Source organism: Chenopodium album, chromosome 2 (assembly GCF_948465745.1).
Source record: "Chenopodium album chromosome 2, dcCheAlbu1.1, whole genome shotgun sequence".
Lineage (NCBI taxonomy): Eukaryota > Viridiplantae > Streptophyta > Magnoliopsida > Caryophyllales > Amaranthaceae > Chenopodium > Chenopodium album.
Genome location: NC_137835.1, coordinates 13069828 through 13089266, shown reverse-complemented (window position 1 = coordinate 13089266; position 19439 = coordinate 13069828). Strand labels below are relative to the sequence as shown.

Below are 19439 nucleotides of genomic sequence, written 5' to 3'. Positions count from 1 at the left end.
CGTTTGGTTGACATGGGAAATAAATTTTCACAGGAAGTTGTATTTCATGGGAAATTATTTCCTAAATGGAATTTTTGTAAGTTGTTTGGTTGTGTAATAGAAAGTTGTAATTCCTATGAATTTTGAATGACCAAGGGGGTTAGATAATTTATTTCATATATTTTGTGGGAAGTGGAAATTCTTATGAATTCCAATTTCCCCTTTTTGTTTTTATTGTGTCAACCAAATAACTACCTATATTACAAAATCTCATGAATTTTCACTTCTCTCATTTATTTTGTCAACTAAACAACCTGTAGTATTTTAAGATAATATTCTTGAGTTTGTTTTTAAAATCTTGCAACAATTTTCAAAAGGAAACAAAAAGGAGAGGAAGAATTCTCTAAAAAAAAAAAAAGAGGGAGAAAAAAAAATTGAGAGACTTTTTCGACTAATAAATATAAGGGTGTATTCTTTTCACCTTATTGAACCTGAAGTTATCTAAACTGAACTTATTAAACTTATTGGAACTTGTTATACCTGATTGAATGGAGCTTATTGGACCTTATTATTAGACTTGATTAGAACTTATTAACTTATTGGAATTAATTAATTTTTTGTAATTAAACCTTATTTAACTTATTGGAACTTATTACGAGATCTTTTTGAACATATAATACCTTATTGAATTTATTAGCCCTTAAACTGATCTAAGCCTATTAGACCTGAAATTTATTTATACTACCTCCGTCCCCGAAAGAACGATCCATTTAGCCTGATTTTAGTCCCAAAAAGAATGACCCATTTGCATTAAAACACCCACCAATTTGCAACAATATTTGTGCAAAATTAGCTTCCCCATATAAAAATTTGATTTTCCCACCCACCAATTTGCAACAATATTTGTGCAAAATTAGCTTCTCCATATAAAAATTTGATTTTCCATGTAATTTTATTACTTTCTCTCTCTATTTTTTTTACAAACCCCGTGTAAATTTATCTTTCAATATACTTTTACTTTTTTTTTATTATTATTATTTAACTTTCTTAATACCCGCGTAATCAACCCAAATGAGTCGTTCTTTCGGAGACGGAGGGAGTATATATATAAGGTGAAGAGAATAAAGCTAAATGTAATACGAAGTATAAATTTTGTACGGAGTAAAAAACAAGTCAAGAGTAAAATTTAGAATAAGTTAATATTACTATTAATCCATGAGAAATAATTGTTCACCAAAAAAAAAAAAAAGTACGAAGTACTCAATTCCCAAATTACGGCCACTTTTTAATAAATTCCATAAATATTGTCCACGTAAGCGAGAGGCAAAAAATCCGGTTTTTTTATCGGTTCAGAGAAAACCGCTACTTGAAGTGGCGATTTTCAAAACTAAAGGCCGCTACTTGAAGCAACGGTTTTTTAAACTGAAAAACCGCTACTTGAAGTGGCGGTTTTCAAAACTGAAGGCCGCTACTTCAAGTAGCAGTTTCAATTCTATTGTAACTTAAAAAAAATAAAGCAATAGCATCCTGCAACCTGATTCTTTCAACAAACAAATAATCAAAAAAACAAAAAAGATCACATAAGTATAATACTTCAAGATTGATACTTGGAAGAAAAGAAAATGGACCCAATTAAGATCGATAATACTCCAAATCAAACAAAAACAAAACTTAAAAAAAAAAGGTAGATTCAGTTAAAACTTAATTTGATTAGATCTAGATTACATAATTACAAAAATTGAAAAAATTAACAAGTGAATTGAAAAAAAAAATAACGAATTTAGCGCTTATATTGACAATTAGATTGAAATTAGGTATAAATTATACTACTAACCCTCCATCCCTTAATTACAACATCAACGGTGAAAAGTATTGATGACGGCGGCCGCAGCTATTCTCCAACATCAAACGCGGCTCTGAGCGGCGGCATCAACAGGAACTTGAACGATTATTCTTATTCTCACTGTCTCACGTTTGAATTCTAGAAAAAAAAAATCCATCTCTTATTGGCGGTTTGCTAAGATAAAAACCGCTACTTCAAGTAGCGGTTTATCTTAATTAACCGCCACTTCAAGTAGCGGTTTTCACAAAAAATCGTAAAAAAAAAATAATAGCTTGAACCGGTGACGTGAACGGTAAAGTGGGAATTTATAAAAAAAATGACAGCATTTGTGGAATTGTAACTTTTGGTAGCATTATTTAGGGAAAGAGCTCTAGAGAACTTAATACGGAGTATATTACGGAGTATGAAGAATTCTACATGGAATGTCAATAAAATAGAAAGACACACCTCGTAATTCGACCATTTGAATAATCCGTAATTAATATCCTAATTGCAAAACTTATCAAATAAGTCAGCAAATATCTACACATGTTTATAATTTTAGAATACTCCATGATTCCTAATATCCTATTGCATTTTGTTTCAAAATGTATAGTTTTCGAATAGGAAAATTTGATAAATACCACCATCTATTGTTGGCAAAATTGGAAATACCACCTCAAGTTTTTTTTTTTTTTGTAAATTACCACCTAGTTTTTTTCTAAACTTTTGAAACTCCCACCTCTTTTCTTAGATGACGTCACTGTGGGTCCCACATTTGCGTTTTCCCTCTATTTCCCCCTCGATTCCCCCTGTTCCTCGAATTTCCTCTTTCAATTTCATCTCTCTCCTCTTCAATACCCATTACTATACTCTCACCCACCCAAATTTATTGTTAAACCCTAACATTCAACATTCATTTTTCACTCTCTCTCCTTTTCTATGTGAAAGAATCATGTTTAATTGTGTTTTCATGGTAATTACTTGTTTTCTCCTTCTCTATTCAACAATGTTAGTGTTTTCTCCCCCAATTGCATGTTTAATTGTGTTTTCGTGGTAATTACTTGTTTAATTGTCCACTTATTCATTCAATTTTAATTTCATAAACCCAAATTTGTCCAATTTAGCAAAACCTCCAAATTAATTACCCAAACCCTAATTAATCTAATCAATACACTTCGTTTTAGGTTAGATTGCATAAATTATAACCTAATTTGCGCAAATTTTTGTACACGCCATCAAAATCAAGAAACGAAATTGGAAGAGAGGGAAGAAGAAGATGAGGAACAGGGGAAATCAAGGGAAGAGAGAGGGAAAACGCAAATGTGGGACCCACAATGACGTCATGGTGGGAGTTTCAAAAGTTTAGGAAAAAACTAGGTGGTAAAATACAAAAAAAAAAAAAAAAAACTTGAGGTGGTATTTCCAATTTTTCCAACAATAGATGGTGGTATTTATCAAATTTTCCTTTCGAATATTATTATTTAACTTTTAACTTTCAATCCTTCATACTTCCTTCGTTTTTAAAGTGTCTCATTTAGTCTTTTACACTATTCACATATATCAATTTTATTGGGTGATTACTAGAATCATTTCAATGTATAGTTTTTAAATATCAATTTCTCATACTTAAAAATATTAATTATTTTAAAATTATTGGTAAAAGTCCACTTGACAAATATGCTAGTTAAATTAATCAAATGCATACGTGTTGGCGAAATTGAGACACTAGAAAAAAATAGGAGTAATACTTTATGAATTATACAAAAAAATTTCCTTTCAAAAATTAAAATAAAAAATTGTACAAATAAATTAACAAAAAACAAAAATACAACGAGTGAGTCAAGGAATAGGATTAAGCAACACAAATTTTTGTATGTGGCTGGCCACATGGTGCGGCAAGGGTTACTTGTATGATGTTACTGGTTTTGTCAGGGGTTACTTGTATTCTGGGGTTACTTGTATGCGTGTTACTGGTTTTGTCAGGGGTTACTTGTATTTTTGGGGTTACTTGTATGAGTGTTACTGGTTTTGGTCAGAAATTACTTATAGGGTGTTACTGGTTTGGTACGAGGTTTTGGTTTGGGGTTACTTGTAGGTGTTACTCAACCCAACCCCTACAAGTAATCCATACAAGTAACCCTAAAATGCAAGTAACATCCTACAAGTAACATCTACAAGTAACTCCAAAAACAAGTAACTCCAAAAACAAGTAACTCATAATACAAGTAACCCCTGCCGCACTGAAAAACCTCTAAGCAAATGTGACTAATTGTTAAAATCATCTCAATTTCAAATATTAAATTTTCTTACTTATAATTATTGTTAAAATATCCACTTAACAAATATGCCGATTAAAATTAGTCAAATTTCTGCTTATGACTTATGTGTTGGGGAAATTGAGACACTAGAAAAAAAAAAAAAAAAAAAACTTCGTAGGAGTTTACACAAATAAATTTCCTTTCAAAATAAAATAAAATAACACAAAAAAATTAACAAAAAACAAAAATACAACGAGTGAGTCAAGGAAAATGATTAAGCAAATATGCTTTACGGTTTCAGACAGGCTGTTTCAGAATTAGTTTTTCAAACCAGAAGAAATCGAACATAATTTCCCCTTATTCCCATACTACCCTTCTCATATTTCCCAAACTCCATACCAAATCCGTAATTAAACCCATTTTTCAAGGGTAAAACCGTCAAAACACCCAAATTCCACACCCCCCACTACCTCCTTCAAAATAATCATCAACTCAAAAAAACACCTTCATCTCTTTCTCTCTCCTCAAAATCAGATCTAAAACTCAAACCCTAGAAAAAAAATTCATCCCCAAATTTAGCAATGGGGGATTTCAATCTAGCATTGCTTCTCGTCGCCATTATCGTAACTGTGTTAGTCTTCGTCTTCAATGTCTACCTTTTGATCAATTACCAGCACCCTGATGATGTTAATCAAGCTTACTTCCCTAAATTCGTCGTCGTTTTGGGGCTTTCTGTTGCTGTTATCTCCATTCTTATGCTTCCTGCTGACGTCGCTAATCGGCATGCTTGTCGTCATGCTCTCTACAATGGCGCTTGTCATTTGACGTTGCCGATGAAGCAGCTTTGGCTTGCTATTTATATTATCGACGCTATTCTTGTTTTCTTTGTGATTCCCTTTGCTATGTTTTACTATGAGGGAGACCAGGACAAGTATGGTACATTGCTCTGCTGATTTATTGAGTTTTTGGTGTTGAATTTGAATTTTGTTTGATGATGTTGATGGGTGTGATTTGGGGTTTTTGTTGTGGTTGCAGGAGTGTTGGAAAGCGGGTTAAAAGCGCGGCGATCTGGGTGGGTGTTACCGCTGTCGTCTGCGGTCTTACATTAGGAATTCTATATGGTGAGGCATTACTTGAATTTGATCTTAAGTATTGACTATTTTGTTGCCTGTTTGCAATTGTACATTTTCAATGTGATGTGAGAGGAGTTGCTTTTATGCCGTGCTTGGAATGAGGGAAATGAATTGGGGGTGTCAGGAATTGATATTCGAGGATAAAATCAGGGGTGATTGATGTGTGGAGGATTTATTGTGATCCTGCATTTATCTTGCGATGAATGTCTTAGATTTGAATGTGATCCTAAAAATATGTATGTGTGTTGGATTTGGACGCTGTATCCTTGTCCGACACTCTTGGCATGTCCGAGTAACATAGAATTTTGGAGGAAGTAGGATAACCTATCACCCCTTTCCCTCCATAGTTACTTTACTAGTTAAACATTATACCCTTGTTGATTTTCCTCATTTAAAGCATGCAAAATGAGTCTCCATGTAATGTAGAAGTGAGGTTGTGTATGTCCTACTAAGTATCTGTCTTTTGTCCCTTATCAACAAGAAATAGCACCTCCAATATGGCCCTGTGGATCTAATAGCCTGTGGTCAACTGAATTGAGTAGCAATGGAAACATTAATCCAATAAAATATATTAGATTCTTCCCATCTCACGTTGGCTATTGTAGTGGCTGTTTTATGGTCAGGAATTGGAAGCTACTTAGATTATTATTTTCTCAGGAACTGAGAACTGAAAATTATCATCTAAACTACATGACTTTGGGGTATCTTGGTTGGGAACCACTACACCAGCCACTTGGTCTAGAAACAACATCCCATTTCCCTTATGATTTAGGATGTTTCTCCTTAATGGGAATTCTTACCCTTTATTGACTTAACACTGCTCGTCAACTTGATCCTTTTAGACCTCTACTCATCAAAACATATTACTTGTAAAGTAAAAGGGTTAATATCCATAGAAAAGGGAGAGGGATTTTGTGGACATGGAGCATTGTTTGTAGGCTCATAAATGTTTAAGTATTTCTTCTCATTTCTGTAATTTGTCATTGAATCTGGTTGTTTCCATCCTTGTTCCTGCATGACTGCAAATTTTTTTTTTCCCAACTCCCCTTTCATAAATTTTTATCTATCAATGTAGATGCCAGGTCAAAGACTATTTGGTCAAGTTCTCTGTTTTTGGTTACTGATCTAACTTTTTGTTGGGTGGTTCTGCCACGTGTGACTACATGAGGAGCAATTGGTGCAGTTCTTTCCTATTCTTCCTCATTTGTGGATTTGATCTGTGGTGAAAAATGTGTATGACACTTTTGACTGTGAATAAGATCTCAAAGGCTGGAGAGATGCTGGAAAAATTAGATTTACATTAATGTCCATAGGCTGTGTATGTAGCCTTTTTGCTAGTACAAGGGTGATGCCCCCCACCGCCCTTTGTGTGGTCCCTAATTGGAGCCTTATAGACTTTGCATAATGTTTAAGTTGCTCTATGCATGAGCCATAGGCCTACAAGCTAAAAAAAGAGATTTGGATAGATGGGAGATAGTTGATGTTAGTTTTGGGTTATGTTGATGGGAATGGTGTTAGGTAAACAACCCATAGTGGCTTGGTCCCTTATTTGTACTAATTTGCTTGTTGTTTGTACCCATTGGGTACCAAGAAAACCTATTTCTTTTTAGTTGAAACCTTTTTTTTAATCATGTTTATCAATTATTATCTCTAATTATTGAAAAGTAATAATTAATAAAAAGTAGGATTATTAAAAAGTAATATTTATTAAAAGTAGATTTTAATAAATTGTATATTGAATGATTCAAACAAGATTCCATATGACTATATTTTATCATAACTATAATCACACAATCTAGTCAAATTAAAGTTTGTAAATAATGCCAAAAACCAAAATATGTCAACTTAAAAAGAACGGAGGAAGTATATTGGTGAGCCTTGAATTCTAATTGATACAAATAAAAATATATATTGGTATATAGTTGGGTACTATGTTTTATGTTAGTATTAAAAAGGACCAATAAAAGGGTTTTGTTTCTTTAAAATGGATGTGAGCTATTATTGACCAAGCAAACCACACAAATAGTGGACAACTGAGGGTGTAGATGTGGGTAGGTGATATTGTGGGAATGGTGATGGGTTAGGTGTGGGGCCTTTGGGTTTATATTAGAGAGTTTTAATTATTAATTCTTTCTTCTAGGCGAAGGAGTAAGAGTCTTATAACTCATCAAAGGAAACACCTTTGACAAGTGGTGGGTTGGGTCAAAGTTCTACCGTTGCCACCTCATATTTGACTCCATAACTATTCCAAATCAACTGCGGGCTGAGAAGACTTTTCTAAATGGATATTTTTTTTCACTGAGGCGTTGATGCAAGAGAATCTTTGAACTTCTTGACAATTATTTTATGCGTCCTTTTGGGCTGAAGTTTTGGAGGGCTCTTTTGAATTTTAATTGTTGTAACTTGTAAGTTTGCCCTGTAAATATCTTATTTGTTGAACAATAAAGAAAAAATGCTGTGCATAATTGGTATGTTTGGTTCGTTGATTTATTTTTAGAACCTAAATATTATGAAACTTAATCAGTTGCTCAATTGATTTGTAAAGTTTAATCCTAAATTCCTTATTGTACTTTCAAATTAGAACTGAAGAACAAACCTCCTATCACTATGTCATTATGATTTAGACTAGTATGAATATATTATTTCAATTTATGTTCGTGGAAAGGTTTTTTTTTTTTAGTTTATCCATCATCGGCATCTGACTTCGGTCTTAATGTCTCAGGTGTAGTTGGTAAGGTGGACTTTACTGTTCGACATCTTTCTTCTAGCACAACTACATTTCCCGGCTCATGGAATGGAATTGTTTCTAGTTCCTCCCCATGTATTGGTAATTCGCGGCAGGTTAGGAACATAACTTTGTCAAGTATCTCTTGAGCTTTTATGTACTGGTAATTCTAATAACCCCCCCACCCCCCAAAAAAAAAATCTGGAAAAAATTAAGTAAAAAAAACGTATGGTCAAATGCGTGGACACTATCTGTTTTGACATTGAGGGAGCAATCTGGTTATTCCAATATGTTTCTAATTACTTTCCTCTATGTTTACTTGTTTTTTATTCAGTGCTCTGCATATTCTGCTAGCCCTTCATCAGAGACTACATGGACTATGCGTACAACCTTCCCAGAATACGTTGTTGCTCTTGCAACTGTTGCAGGATCTGTTCTTTTCACGGTATGTTCTTCCTTTTTCAAATGCCATTATATGTTAGTGTTCTTGATAGTTCCTCACTCTTGTTATTCCCTAAGACCATTAATAGTGAACTACTTATGTCTGACTGTCTTCAGTTTTTTTAGGGAATTCCTTTCTTTGAAATTTCTTAGGGATGGTATTTTGCTGAAATACTTTGATCTTATCTTCCTATTCTGTCCTACTGTATTCTTGAGGCGTCACTTACTTACATTGATGTGTTACTTATAATTTTAAAATTAAGTCTGAATGACTTTGACTGAACCTTGTTTTCTTAATTAGATATTTGGTGGTGCTGGTATTGCTTGTCTACCTTTGGGGCTCATATTTGCATTCTTCAGGCGTCCAAAAGCTGTTATAACTCGCTCACAGTATATTAAGGTATTCTCTTTGGTCACCTAATTTTGAAAACATGTCGAGAATTTTATGACACTATTGCAAATTGTTTCTATATGTGCCATTGCATCTTTGTGTGCTTCTCATGTCCTGCTGATGTCTATTAGGAAGCTACTGAGCTTGGTAAAAAGGCAAGAGAATTGAAGAAAACTGCCGATGCTCTTCACCAGGAGGAAAGAAGTGGCAGCAAGGGAAGGAAATGGCGTAAAAATGTGAAAGCAGTTGAGAAGGTAAGGTAGCTGTTGTTTTGGATTAACTTCAGTAATCTTTCTTCATCATTTCATGCTTTTTTCCAAATTACGCTCCACATCATATCTACTTGATGTTGGTCTTTAGCAATCGCTTTTGGGGAGTGAGGGAACTTAGTCGTATGTAAGGCATGATGGAACTGGGGAAGTAGCTTAATTTTCTCATATCTTGGCCAAGTCGTGTAGAATTGTACAAGTAGTATATAAAGCTTTCAAATACACCTCATTTCATACAGTTTTGAAATTGCTCCTTTAAATTTGTCTTTATATCCAAACATTCTAGATGTGAGTGCACTGGTGCTGAATTGCATTTTGATAAATACATGTCTCAACATTGGATTGGAAATGAGGCAAAGATGGCTGCTTTCATTAATGGGTTAAGGGTTAAGTGATTTTTAAAAGAAAGTGCTGTTCACCCCTCTCTTTTTGGAATGAAAGAAGTCATGATCACACCAAGAGGTTTATGTTGTTGTATGTAGTTCTAATGTTAAAAGTGTTTTGGTTTTTGTTAATTGTAAACTCTAATTAAATTGTTTTGCTTTGTAGGAGTTGCTATTACTGGAAGAGGATATGAATGCTTTGGAAGAAATGTATCCTCAAGGGGACAAGGTGGGGTTTGTTACTTTGAATTGTTAGTGTCCATATCGTTGATGATTGTTTTCTTTTTCTTTACTATGTGTCTTACTAGCACATCCTTATGGTTCATTCAGGCCGAGACTGCTTGGGCTTTTACTGTACTGGGATACTTGGCAAAGCTTATATTGGGAATCTTAGGGTGAGTGGATTTTGTTGAAATTAAATACTGCATCTTGAGTTGATTTACTCTGGTGTTGTTGGACGCTATTCTCTCTCATGGCTGCTTTACTCTTTTTTGGGGTGATGTGGGGGTTTGCTTGTGGTGGTTAGCTTGCATCTGGTTCAGATAAATGAAGTTAAGGAGCCTCAATTTGATTACTGAAAATCCTGTTTCCTCTTAACTCTGGCTCTGATGAAGAATTTGATTAGGTTATTCATATAAAATTTAGTTCAGAAAAGCATTCTGTTTTAGTAAACAGACTAAATGCCTAGTAAGATAGCATTTTCTTTGTAAAATTTCTATTCAGAGTTAGGTATGTGGTTTCTCATGGAGGTGTTAAGGTAAGTAATAAACCAATAATCAGTACTACTACAATAAGCCAAAATAAGAACAATATCCTTTGATATCACTGATATATGTCTTCATGTATGCTTATATCACAGTTCTGCCTATCCTGTTAGTCGTGCATTCATGTTGAAACGAGGCAGACTGATGTTCCTTCCTCTTCATTTGTTGACTCTTTGTCTTACTGGAAAGTATTCGTCCTTTTGTCATATACTTGCTGGTTTTTCATAAGGTTGGATTCATATTGGCCTTTTTAGTCTGCCAATGGTGCTCTCATTGCTGTCTCCTAATTTTTTAAGTTATAGGTTGTCCCCTATCGGGATATTGTGTTTGTTATTTTGTAGGAAAGGGGAATTGGTTATAGCAAAGTAGCTTTATAGGAGCAGGGGGAGTGAGGGGAAGTTGTATATATTTTTCCACCTGAGTGGTTGCTATATGCTGTATTAGTTTGGATTTGGGAACCGCTTCTTTGGGGTTTTCCAGCAGTAAGGTTATTGAAACCAATAATATCCCTTTTTTTTTTCCCTTGCATTCATTTATTTTTAGCACCTGTAATGGAGACATTGTCGGCACATTTTATGTCTTTAGAAGAGGATTAGCTAAGGATGAATAAGACCATAAACTGATGGAAGAGTAATATGGTAAACCGCAACCCCAATGGCGTTTGTTTTCTAACAAATTCTGACAAATACATCAACATGCTATGTTACTTGGACTCTGCAAAGCTCGGACTCGACCAACCTCCCAGCTGTACCTGTGTCGACACGACGCGACCTGGGTGCGGACACGGAATCTGAGTTGGGCCCTTGGGTGAAAAAGTGGACCCGTCAATCATGAACCCTAGATCTAAAATAGAAGGGTGGATTCACCAAACCAAGAGCCTAAATCTTAGGGTTTTTGCTCAAAAGTGAAAAACGAGCAGTCCAACACCAAGAAGTTGCCGGATTTCTTTGCCGGCGACGGGAAACTGGTTTTCTGAGTCTTCGACTATTCAACTGCAATTTCTGTTTTCTTTTGATTATTTTTTTAATGGGGGTGGGGTAGGGTGTCTTGAAAATTGAAGTAGTGAAATACTCGGTACAGTGTGGTGGTAGGTGGGAAGCTCACATGATTTATTTATTTATTGTTTCTTTTTTTTCTTTTTTGTTACTTCTTTTATTATTTTTTTTAAAAGCTGAGCAATACATACTACTCTTTACTTTTACTTTGACCTATTTTTACTTACCTTAAACTCTGTAATTTTTTTAATTGCCGTGTCCCCAAGTCCAAATTCAAAACCCGAGTCTGACACCCGTACCCGAGTCCGTGCTTCCTAGCTTGGACTCGGGTACCCATGTTTGACATGGGTATGTGTCCAAGTGCCTTACTCAGCTATTTTATGAAATTTTTTCATGATTTTGAACTAAAGTGAAGTGTCTAAGTGTCCTACTCATGCTCTAGTGTCTAGGTGAATTGAAGAATCTGAGTAACATATATGAATGGATTACGGTTAGACTGTAATTTTGCCAACTTAATCCTACTGAAATCAAACTTCGGATTGCTATCTTTTCAATCCTAGCTTTCTAAGTATGGTGGAATGCATTTCTCATATCATGATTGCCAATGCGTTATTTTAATCACACACTAGTGTGTCCCGGGCGATGCTCCGGTTTGCTAGTTTGTACTTTGTACCTCTTTAATTTGATAATTATGTTCAACTGTTTGTATAGCTAGTGTGTGATCCGGGCATTGCCTCGGATGTTACTGTTTTATTAACCTCATATGTATCTTAATCTTGTGAACAATAAATAAATTAAATTACCTATAATTTGAAAGAAATATATAACTTTAATTATGTAGAATTTAGAACACTAATAAAAGTTGGTTAAGATTGTAAGTGTATAACCTTTATTTGTTGCAGGTTGCGGGTTCGAATCTAGATCAAACCATTATTTATTTATTTTGTTAAATGAAGTTGCAAGCTTACGTGTCACATGTACTTTGAATAGTGACGTGTCATATATGTTGATGAGTGCCACGTGGCACCGTTCCTTTAATAGGAATGCCTTTTAATATATAGTATAGATATATAATAACTAATAATTAAAAAATTATAAAAAACTAGATATACTATAGTATAAACCGAGACGAATCTAACAAGATCCGACATGGCTGTTTTTTTTAACCATAAATCATCAAAGCAAGTCAAAGTAGAGTATGTGATTATTGCATAAGTCTAAGTGCTGTTACCTGTTAAGAAATAAATGTAGTAAGTATTATATATGATACGTATTAGGTTACTTCCTCTTTGCTTCTTTGGAATTATCAAGGAAGTTTCTTTCTGCATCAAATTGTTGCTTATTTATTATTATAGGATCTGTATTCATTTGTCAAATTGGATACATTTACATAACATATTGTCTGTCATGTAATTGACATGGTCAAGTTCGTTAATTTTTTCTGCTTTTTGTTTCAGGTTGATTGTTTCAGTGGCCTGGATTGCACATATTTTAATATATCTGATAATTAGGCCTCCTCTATCTCCTTTCTTGAATTATATCTTCATCAAGTTGGATGATGTTTGGGGTGAGTTTCTTTGTGACACCACTGTTTTTTTACTTTTTTTTTTGAAAGGACTGTTTTTTATTACCTTTTGTTTATTTGATTGTTATCTAAAACTCTTATTTTGTTGCTTTCCAGGGCTGCTTGGTACAGTGGCATTTGCATTCTTCTGCTTCTATCTTCTTGTGGCAGTTGTTGCTGGAGCAACTATGCTTGGTCTAAAATTAGTTTTCATCACCATCCATCCCATGAAGTAATAATGAACTCTAAATGCACTTGTTATATTCACTGAGTTTTGGAATTTTATAGTAATTTACATGATTGACTTGGTTACAGGTGGGGAGCGACTCTCATGAATTCCTTTTTGTTCAATGTTGGTTTGATTCTTCTTTGCTCTATCAGGTTTGAATCTGGGCTTTGATATACTTGTTATCATTTCAATGTCAGTTTTGGCACCATGGTGCTGTAATGAAAATATTGGATTAGATGAGATCAGCCCATATTCTCTTAACCTTATTTTTGCTAAACTAAAATTAATTTTTGTTTTCTAACGATTCTCTATTATTTGTATATTTATTCTTTAAATTTACTGATTTTTACTAATTAAACTGTTCTTTTATTTTTATTTTTTATTTTATTTTTTTTAAACCAAACTTTATTTTACTGAACTGAAATTAAGTTTACTGAATACTATTTGAAGAAGTTGAAGAAAACATGCCTGGAAACTGGATTCTGATTTTATTGCATAGAGGTGTTGTAAATCACTGTTTTCAGATATGTGCCAAGAATGTGTTTTCTGCTCTGATTTAACTGTACTTCATCTCTCAAAGTATGCTGCTTTTCATCTGTTTTCTCCCCCAACTATGACCATTAGCAGGCTTGGATCCCATACCTCTGCATAGGCCTATTGGGGCATTGGTTGACATTTGTTTACTCTTTATGTTGGTAGGATGGGGAAGAAAATTCTATGAATATTGCATATTCTACGTGCTCATCCTCCAGTCTTTTTTCAATCCTTTATCTTTGTTTCTCTTTTTTCTACCTTCCTGCCTCTTTCTACTCGTTTTTACTTCTAGTTGAGCATCTGTCATTGTTTAATCATTTGAATGCTATTATCTTTGATTCAACTTGTGATCATGGTCTCTTTTCTTTGGTTTCAGTGTGATCCAATTCTGCGCCACTGCATTTGCATATTATGCCCAAGCAACTGCTGCTGGTGAAATATTTGGCCACACGCTGCAATCTCTTCGTGGCATCAAATATTTATACAAGTCCGTTTACTCAATCCTTATTTAATACTCCGTAGTGTTCTGTTTATGGTTTGTAAATGCTGACCTTGTCTGTTATCTACAGGTATAATGTGTTTCAGATTGCTTTTGTTGCATTAGCTGTATTGACATTCCTCTACTATGCGGCCTTTGTAAGCTCATGAAATTTTCTTTATTCCCCGTGGTTTTAGGCAAATTCTAGATATATTATTTAATTTTATTTAAAATTTTGAAATAAGTTCTTCTTAGGGGTCTTATTGTCTTAAGCTGTCTTCTTGTTGTATGTGCTTCAGGGTTGGCGGAGGAAGAAAACTTCTGGCAGGATACAGATCTCCTCTTGATAATGTATATCGATTTAATATCAGCCAGTCAGCCACTTGAAGGTCTTGAAGTTGCAAAGAACTTAGTTTGTTCTTGTTCAGGAGTGCTTTGGCGTACGGTGTCAAAAGACTCTGAATCTGGTTGTGGTTTGAGCAAGTTGAGAGTGATGCTGCATTATGGCCAACTATATTTACTCGTTATTCTCATTGTACGTATTTTTCTTGTTTGATTTGTGTAAAACCAACTCTAGGACTTATAGAGAAATTTTTTGGGGCACAGTGAGGCTGGGTGTGGGGTTGGTCGGGAGGGTACAAGCGTCATGCTGTTGTAATATATTTGTATGGGAGAGTGTATGATCGTCTAGTTGCAATGTGACTTGTCCTTTTAGATTCATTTGTTGATGATTTTATCCACTACCTTTTGTATTATTTGTCCACAAACGCTGATTAATGGTCAATGCAATTACTAACAATTTTTTAAATTGTGCATAGCTTTCAAAAGACCTCTATTGAAACAACCTAAAATGAAGAAAAGATGCTTGTAATTCGATCATTTGGTTGTCTTAGTTCTCAATCCAGCCAGTTTTTACCTTGTAGTTATAGATTTATAGATAACACCATAAGTAGTTTCAGAATCACAAATCACATAAGTTTCCCAGGTCATAACTATCGCTTGATTTTGTAATACTACGGTATGATTTTTACAAGATAAAAGCTTGAGTGCAGAAGTGAAACTAATTGGAAAGTCAGAATGGGAAGTCTTTGTAGCTACCTCTATACAGGCCGAGGAACTTGGTTGCTCAGGAGGGCGGATCCCCATTAAGGGTGAAGAGCAGCCAAACTTGATTATGAAACTGTAAACAGGTTTACTTCCATCACCCCTTTAGAGTCCAAAGAAAGTAAAGAATTGTCTCAAAGAGGTGAGACATTGGTGTTTAAGTAAAAATAGGTTACAATTCGGTACTGATTGGCAAGATCTAAACTAATCGCTAGAGGAATACCAAGCCTGTGATTTTTTGCTTGATAATGCAAACGTGAGGATAGAAATTGAAAAAAGGAAAGTTTTGAAAGCGGGAGCAGCTTTAAGGTGGTGGTATTGGAGACAAAGAGCTAAGTCGAGGTGGGATGCTTTTGGAGACAAATCTACGACCTTTTTCTACAAGAGTGTTAAAGAAATAAATTTGAAAGCTGATATAAGGGCTTTACAAGATGATATTGGGTCATGGATCACGGATAACCAAGAGATTAAAGCCCAATTCCAATATTTCTTTAGTAATATGTTAAGGTGGGCCAAATTTACAAGCACAGTCCCAAGAAACTACACTCACAATGGAAGAATGGTTAGCGAGCCTGCCAAGACTCTTAGAGGCCCAAACACCTTTATTGAATCGGCCCTTCTAAATTAAGAAAGCGGTGTTCGCCCCACATTCTTTAAAGTCTCCCGGCCCAGATAGAATTCCCATTTGTTCTTCCAAGAAAATTGGCATTCCATCAAGACTGATGTAATAAATGGACTCCATCACTTCTTCAAATCTGGGAGAATGCTTAAGGAAACAAATATGACATAACATTACTCTCATTCCGAAAACAAAGCAACCAAAGAGGGTGGATGAATATAGGTCGATAAGCTTGTGCAATTCACTATATAAAGTAATTTCTAAATGCATGGTGAATATATAGACTAAAATCCATCCTCCCATAGTTCCATCCTCCCATAGTTGATCGGTGATTTCCAATATGCTTTTGTTCCGGGGAGGCTTATGGTGGATAATTGCAACGTTGCTCATGAGATTCTCACAAGGGTCAACGGTAAAAAAAAGGGTGGAAGATTTGAGGATATTTTGATCTTTGATCTTAGCAAAGCTTATGATAGAGTGAGTTGGGAATTAGTTAGAAAAATCCTAGTCAAAATGGAGCTCCCACTAAGCTGGATAAAAAGGATCTTTCAATGTATCTCAACGGTCTCTTATGGTGTTCTAGTGAACAGAGAATTAGGTGATATTTTCTTATCAAAAGTAAGGCTCAGACAAGGAGATCCGCTCTCACCTTACTTATTCATTCTTGTGATGGAAATACTATCGAGAAGATTTAATGCTCTTCAACAATCAGGAGAGTTGCAGGGAATCAAGCTAGCTAGAAGAGCACCTCTAAAAAACCACTTGTTCTTCGCAGATGATGCACTTCTTTGTTGTAAAGCTACTCCATCTTCATGTAGAATGATAAATAAATTAAACTTGTGTCTAACCTCGGGAGAGGTGGTAAATGCGAACAAAACCTCAATTCTATTCAGCCTAAATATACCACCAAGATTTGTCAGATTACTAAGACAAGTTCTTAAAGTCAAGAGCTGTAAGGAGTTAAGCACCTATCTAGGATGCCCTATGGAGAAGAACATGCTCAAAGTTAAATAGCCTTGTGGATAAGGTCAAGAACAAAATCTCATCTTGGAAGTTCTCAACTCTGTCCAACCTGGTAAGACAATTTTGATAAATGGAGTGATAGTCATGCTTGCTCACCACATCCTCTCTCTCTACTGGTGCCCCAAGGTGATTGTAAACAAGATAAATTCCACTATTGTCAAGTTCTGGTGGAGCTCATCCTATGAAGTAAAGCCTATTTATTGGAGACGGAAAGAGTACTTCACTCTCATAAATATGAAGGTGGCATTGGGTTGAAAAAAATCTCAGCGATTAATAAAAGTCTTCTTTTGAAGTAGAGTTGGATATTATACTCCAATCCAAACCTTCTTGCTAGCAAACTCTTCAAGGTAAAATATGGATAGGACCCTATCACCTTTGGTTTATCAGGAAGAAAGCTACAAAAGGGGTCATGGGTAGCTAAAAGCTGATTAGAGCCGTGGAAGCTCATAAGGAAGGAATTGGAAGAAGGATAGGAAATGGCCTATCCACTGTGATAGATCAAGATAATTGGGTAAATAGAAGAAGAGTTCAAAGAAAGACAAAACTGAGTTTCAAGATATTCTCAAAGTTTTAAATCTTATTACAAACAACAGGCAAAGGAATGCAAGATTAATTTGGAAGATGTTCGAGGAAAACAATGCAAAGAATATTCTGGCAACTCATACTACAACAAATGATATCATTTTCAAGGGCGTGAGTGTTAATCCTAGCACCATCCTAGAAATAGCACAGTCACTCGAGTCAAGATGGGAAGCAGTTGTTAATAGCTATACTCCACAAGGAGAAATAGGAGTAAAAAGTCAACAACAACAAGCAAAAATTTCGATTTGGAACAAGGGAAAATATCTGAGAAACCTTCTCTATTAATATGTGTAGATGCAACTTGGAAGGAAAAAGGAAAAAAGCGAGACGAAGACGTGGAGAACAGCAGCAGCTTGGGCCACAGAACATGGCCAATTTACATAGCTACAAGGAGCATCCAAGATTTTTGCTCTAACCTCTAATCAAGCAGAAGGGATGGCAATTCTGAAGGCTTTGCGAGAAGTCTTGGAGGTTAGAAACCTAATTATCAAATCAGGTAAGATGTAGTAATATAGGTACTGAGACAAGCACAAGTGGAAGACGAGCTAAGGCAGGTCATCATAGATATAAAGGATGCAACAATAGCCATAGACTTTGTAGCCTGTATTAAAGTTTTGCGAAGCATGGTTCATGTAGCCCATACTCTTATAGTCCAGTGTAGGAAGTATGGGTGACAAGCTTTAGTATCTGTATTTCTTTTCCCACTGTAAAAAAAAAAGGTCGTAGTTAAAACATGGTTTTGCGAATCATGTAAATCTCTCTCTCTCTCTCTCTCTCTCTCTCTCTCTCTCTCTCTCTCTCTCTCTCTCTCTATCTCTCTCTTTTCCTATTCTCTTTATTGCTGTTTCTTGCATTTGAAACAACGATTATATGCTCCATCTCATTATGGTCACACTTTCTTAATCCTTGAAGTAGAAATAAAGAGATTTAGGTTTAGTGAAAAGTAATGGATTAAGAGTTAACGTAGTAAAAAGTTAATATAAACAAAAATTAGTTTTTAGTAAAAATATAAGTTTAACTTGTATTATAAGTGAGGTTCAACCATATGAGATTCAAAATAGTTTAAACTTCGTGTATTATTAAGTAATAATTCAAATTAAATTAAATTTTAAAAAAATAAAAGTTTTTAAATTTTCAATGTTGAAGAGATCAAGAAAAATACGAAAGATTAGAATTTTATATAAAAAGTTGAAATTCAAATAGCATACGAAGTATGTATACCAATAAGTTGGTATCTAAACTTAATTGGTATCTAAACTTAGCAACTCCAAAAGAAAGTTGCTAAGTTTAGATACTTAACTTTGAGTCTCATTTGACAAAAAGTGTGGGCCACTTACCAATATTCTAATATATTTTGTAATTTATTTAAGTTTACCTTTTTTTTATTTTATTATTTTTTAATCTTACAATATTTGATATTAAAAAAGAAATGGATTTGGTGGACCATAAATGAAAGTGACATTTGTATATTTTTGAGAGTCTCACCATCGGGAAATTAGATTTCACATGAGTTGTTAATTTGAGAAGTGGGTATGGTATCACCATTGAAGGTAAAAAAAACAACTCATTTTGTATTTCAACACACAAACTTGAGTCTCACCATTGGAGATGGTCTTATATAACTTATTCACCTTCCTTTGTTAAGTCACAATTCTCATGTTGTAGACACCTAAAAATGTCTCCCCAAAATCAAACCCGATGATGAACAACCTTTCACCGCCATTATTGGTCGAGTTGAGTATTTAATCTTAGAGTGCTTAAATCCATATTTCCATTTCATAAACCAACCCAACTCCTAGCCCATTTCCCCAAACCATAACTTATTTTCCTCTTTTCGTGCCTTTAAACCCAAAATAATTCATTTCGTGTCCTTTAAAACCATTCATTTCGTGTCCTTTTTATAAAAACATTTAATCTAGTTTATTTTGGTTTATAATCTAGGTCCAATTATTTAATAATTGGATGGGGTTTGAAAAGATATTTCCAATGATATATTATAAGCCCAAATCCGTGTTATAATGAATAAGTTATGGCCAAAATATTAAATTGAGCCCAAACCGAACCTAAGCCCACCTTACCTACGACCCAATGATCATGTGGAGGGTCCAAATTATTTAATCTCATTCCTAAACCAATTAGGATT

General features: G+C 34.7%; 1 protein-coding gene across 1 annotated transcript; it reads left to right on the top strand.

Annotated features, from left to right (window-relative positions):
• Positions 1–4544: 4544 nt before the first annotated feature.
• Positions 4545–14776, top strand: LOC145583268 (LIMR family protein At3g08930). The gene is made up of 14 exons (XM_081640483.1): positions 4545–4993; positions 5098–5183; positions 7918–8036; positions 8255–8365; positions 8663–8761; positions 8884–9006; positions 9571–9633; positions 9735–9799; positions 12621–12730; positions 12845–12959; positions 13043–13108; positions 13867–13977; positions 14060–14126; positions 14268–14776. The coding sequence occupies exons 1-14, from the start codon at positions 4644–4646 to the stop codon at positions 14313–14315; spliced, it is 1533 nt and encodes a 510-aa protein (XP_081496609.1). The 5' UTR covers positions 4545–4643; the 3' UTR covers positions 14316–14776.
• Positions 14777–19439: the final 4663 nt, after the last annotated feature.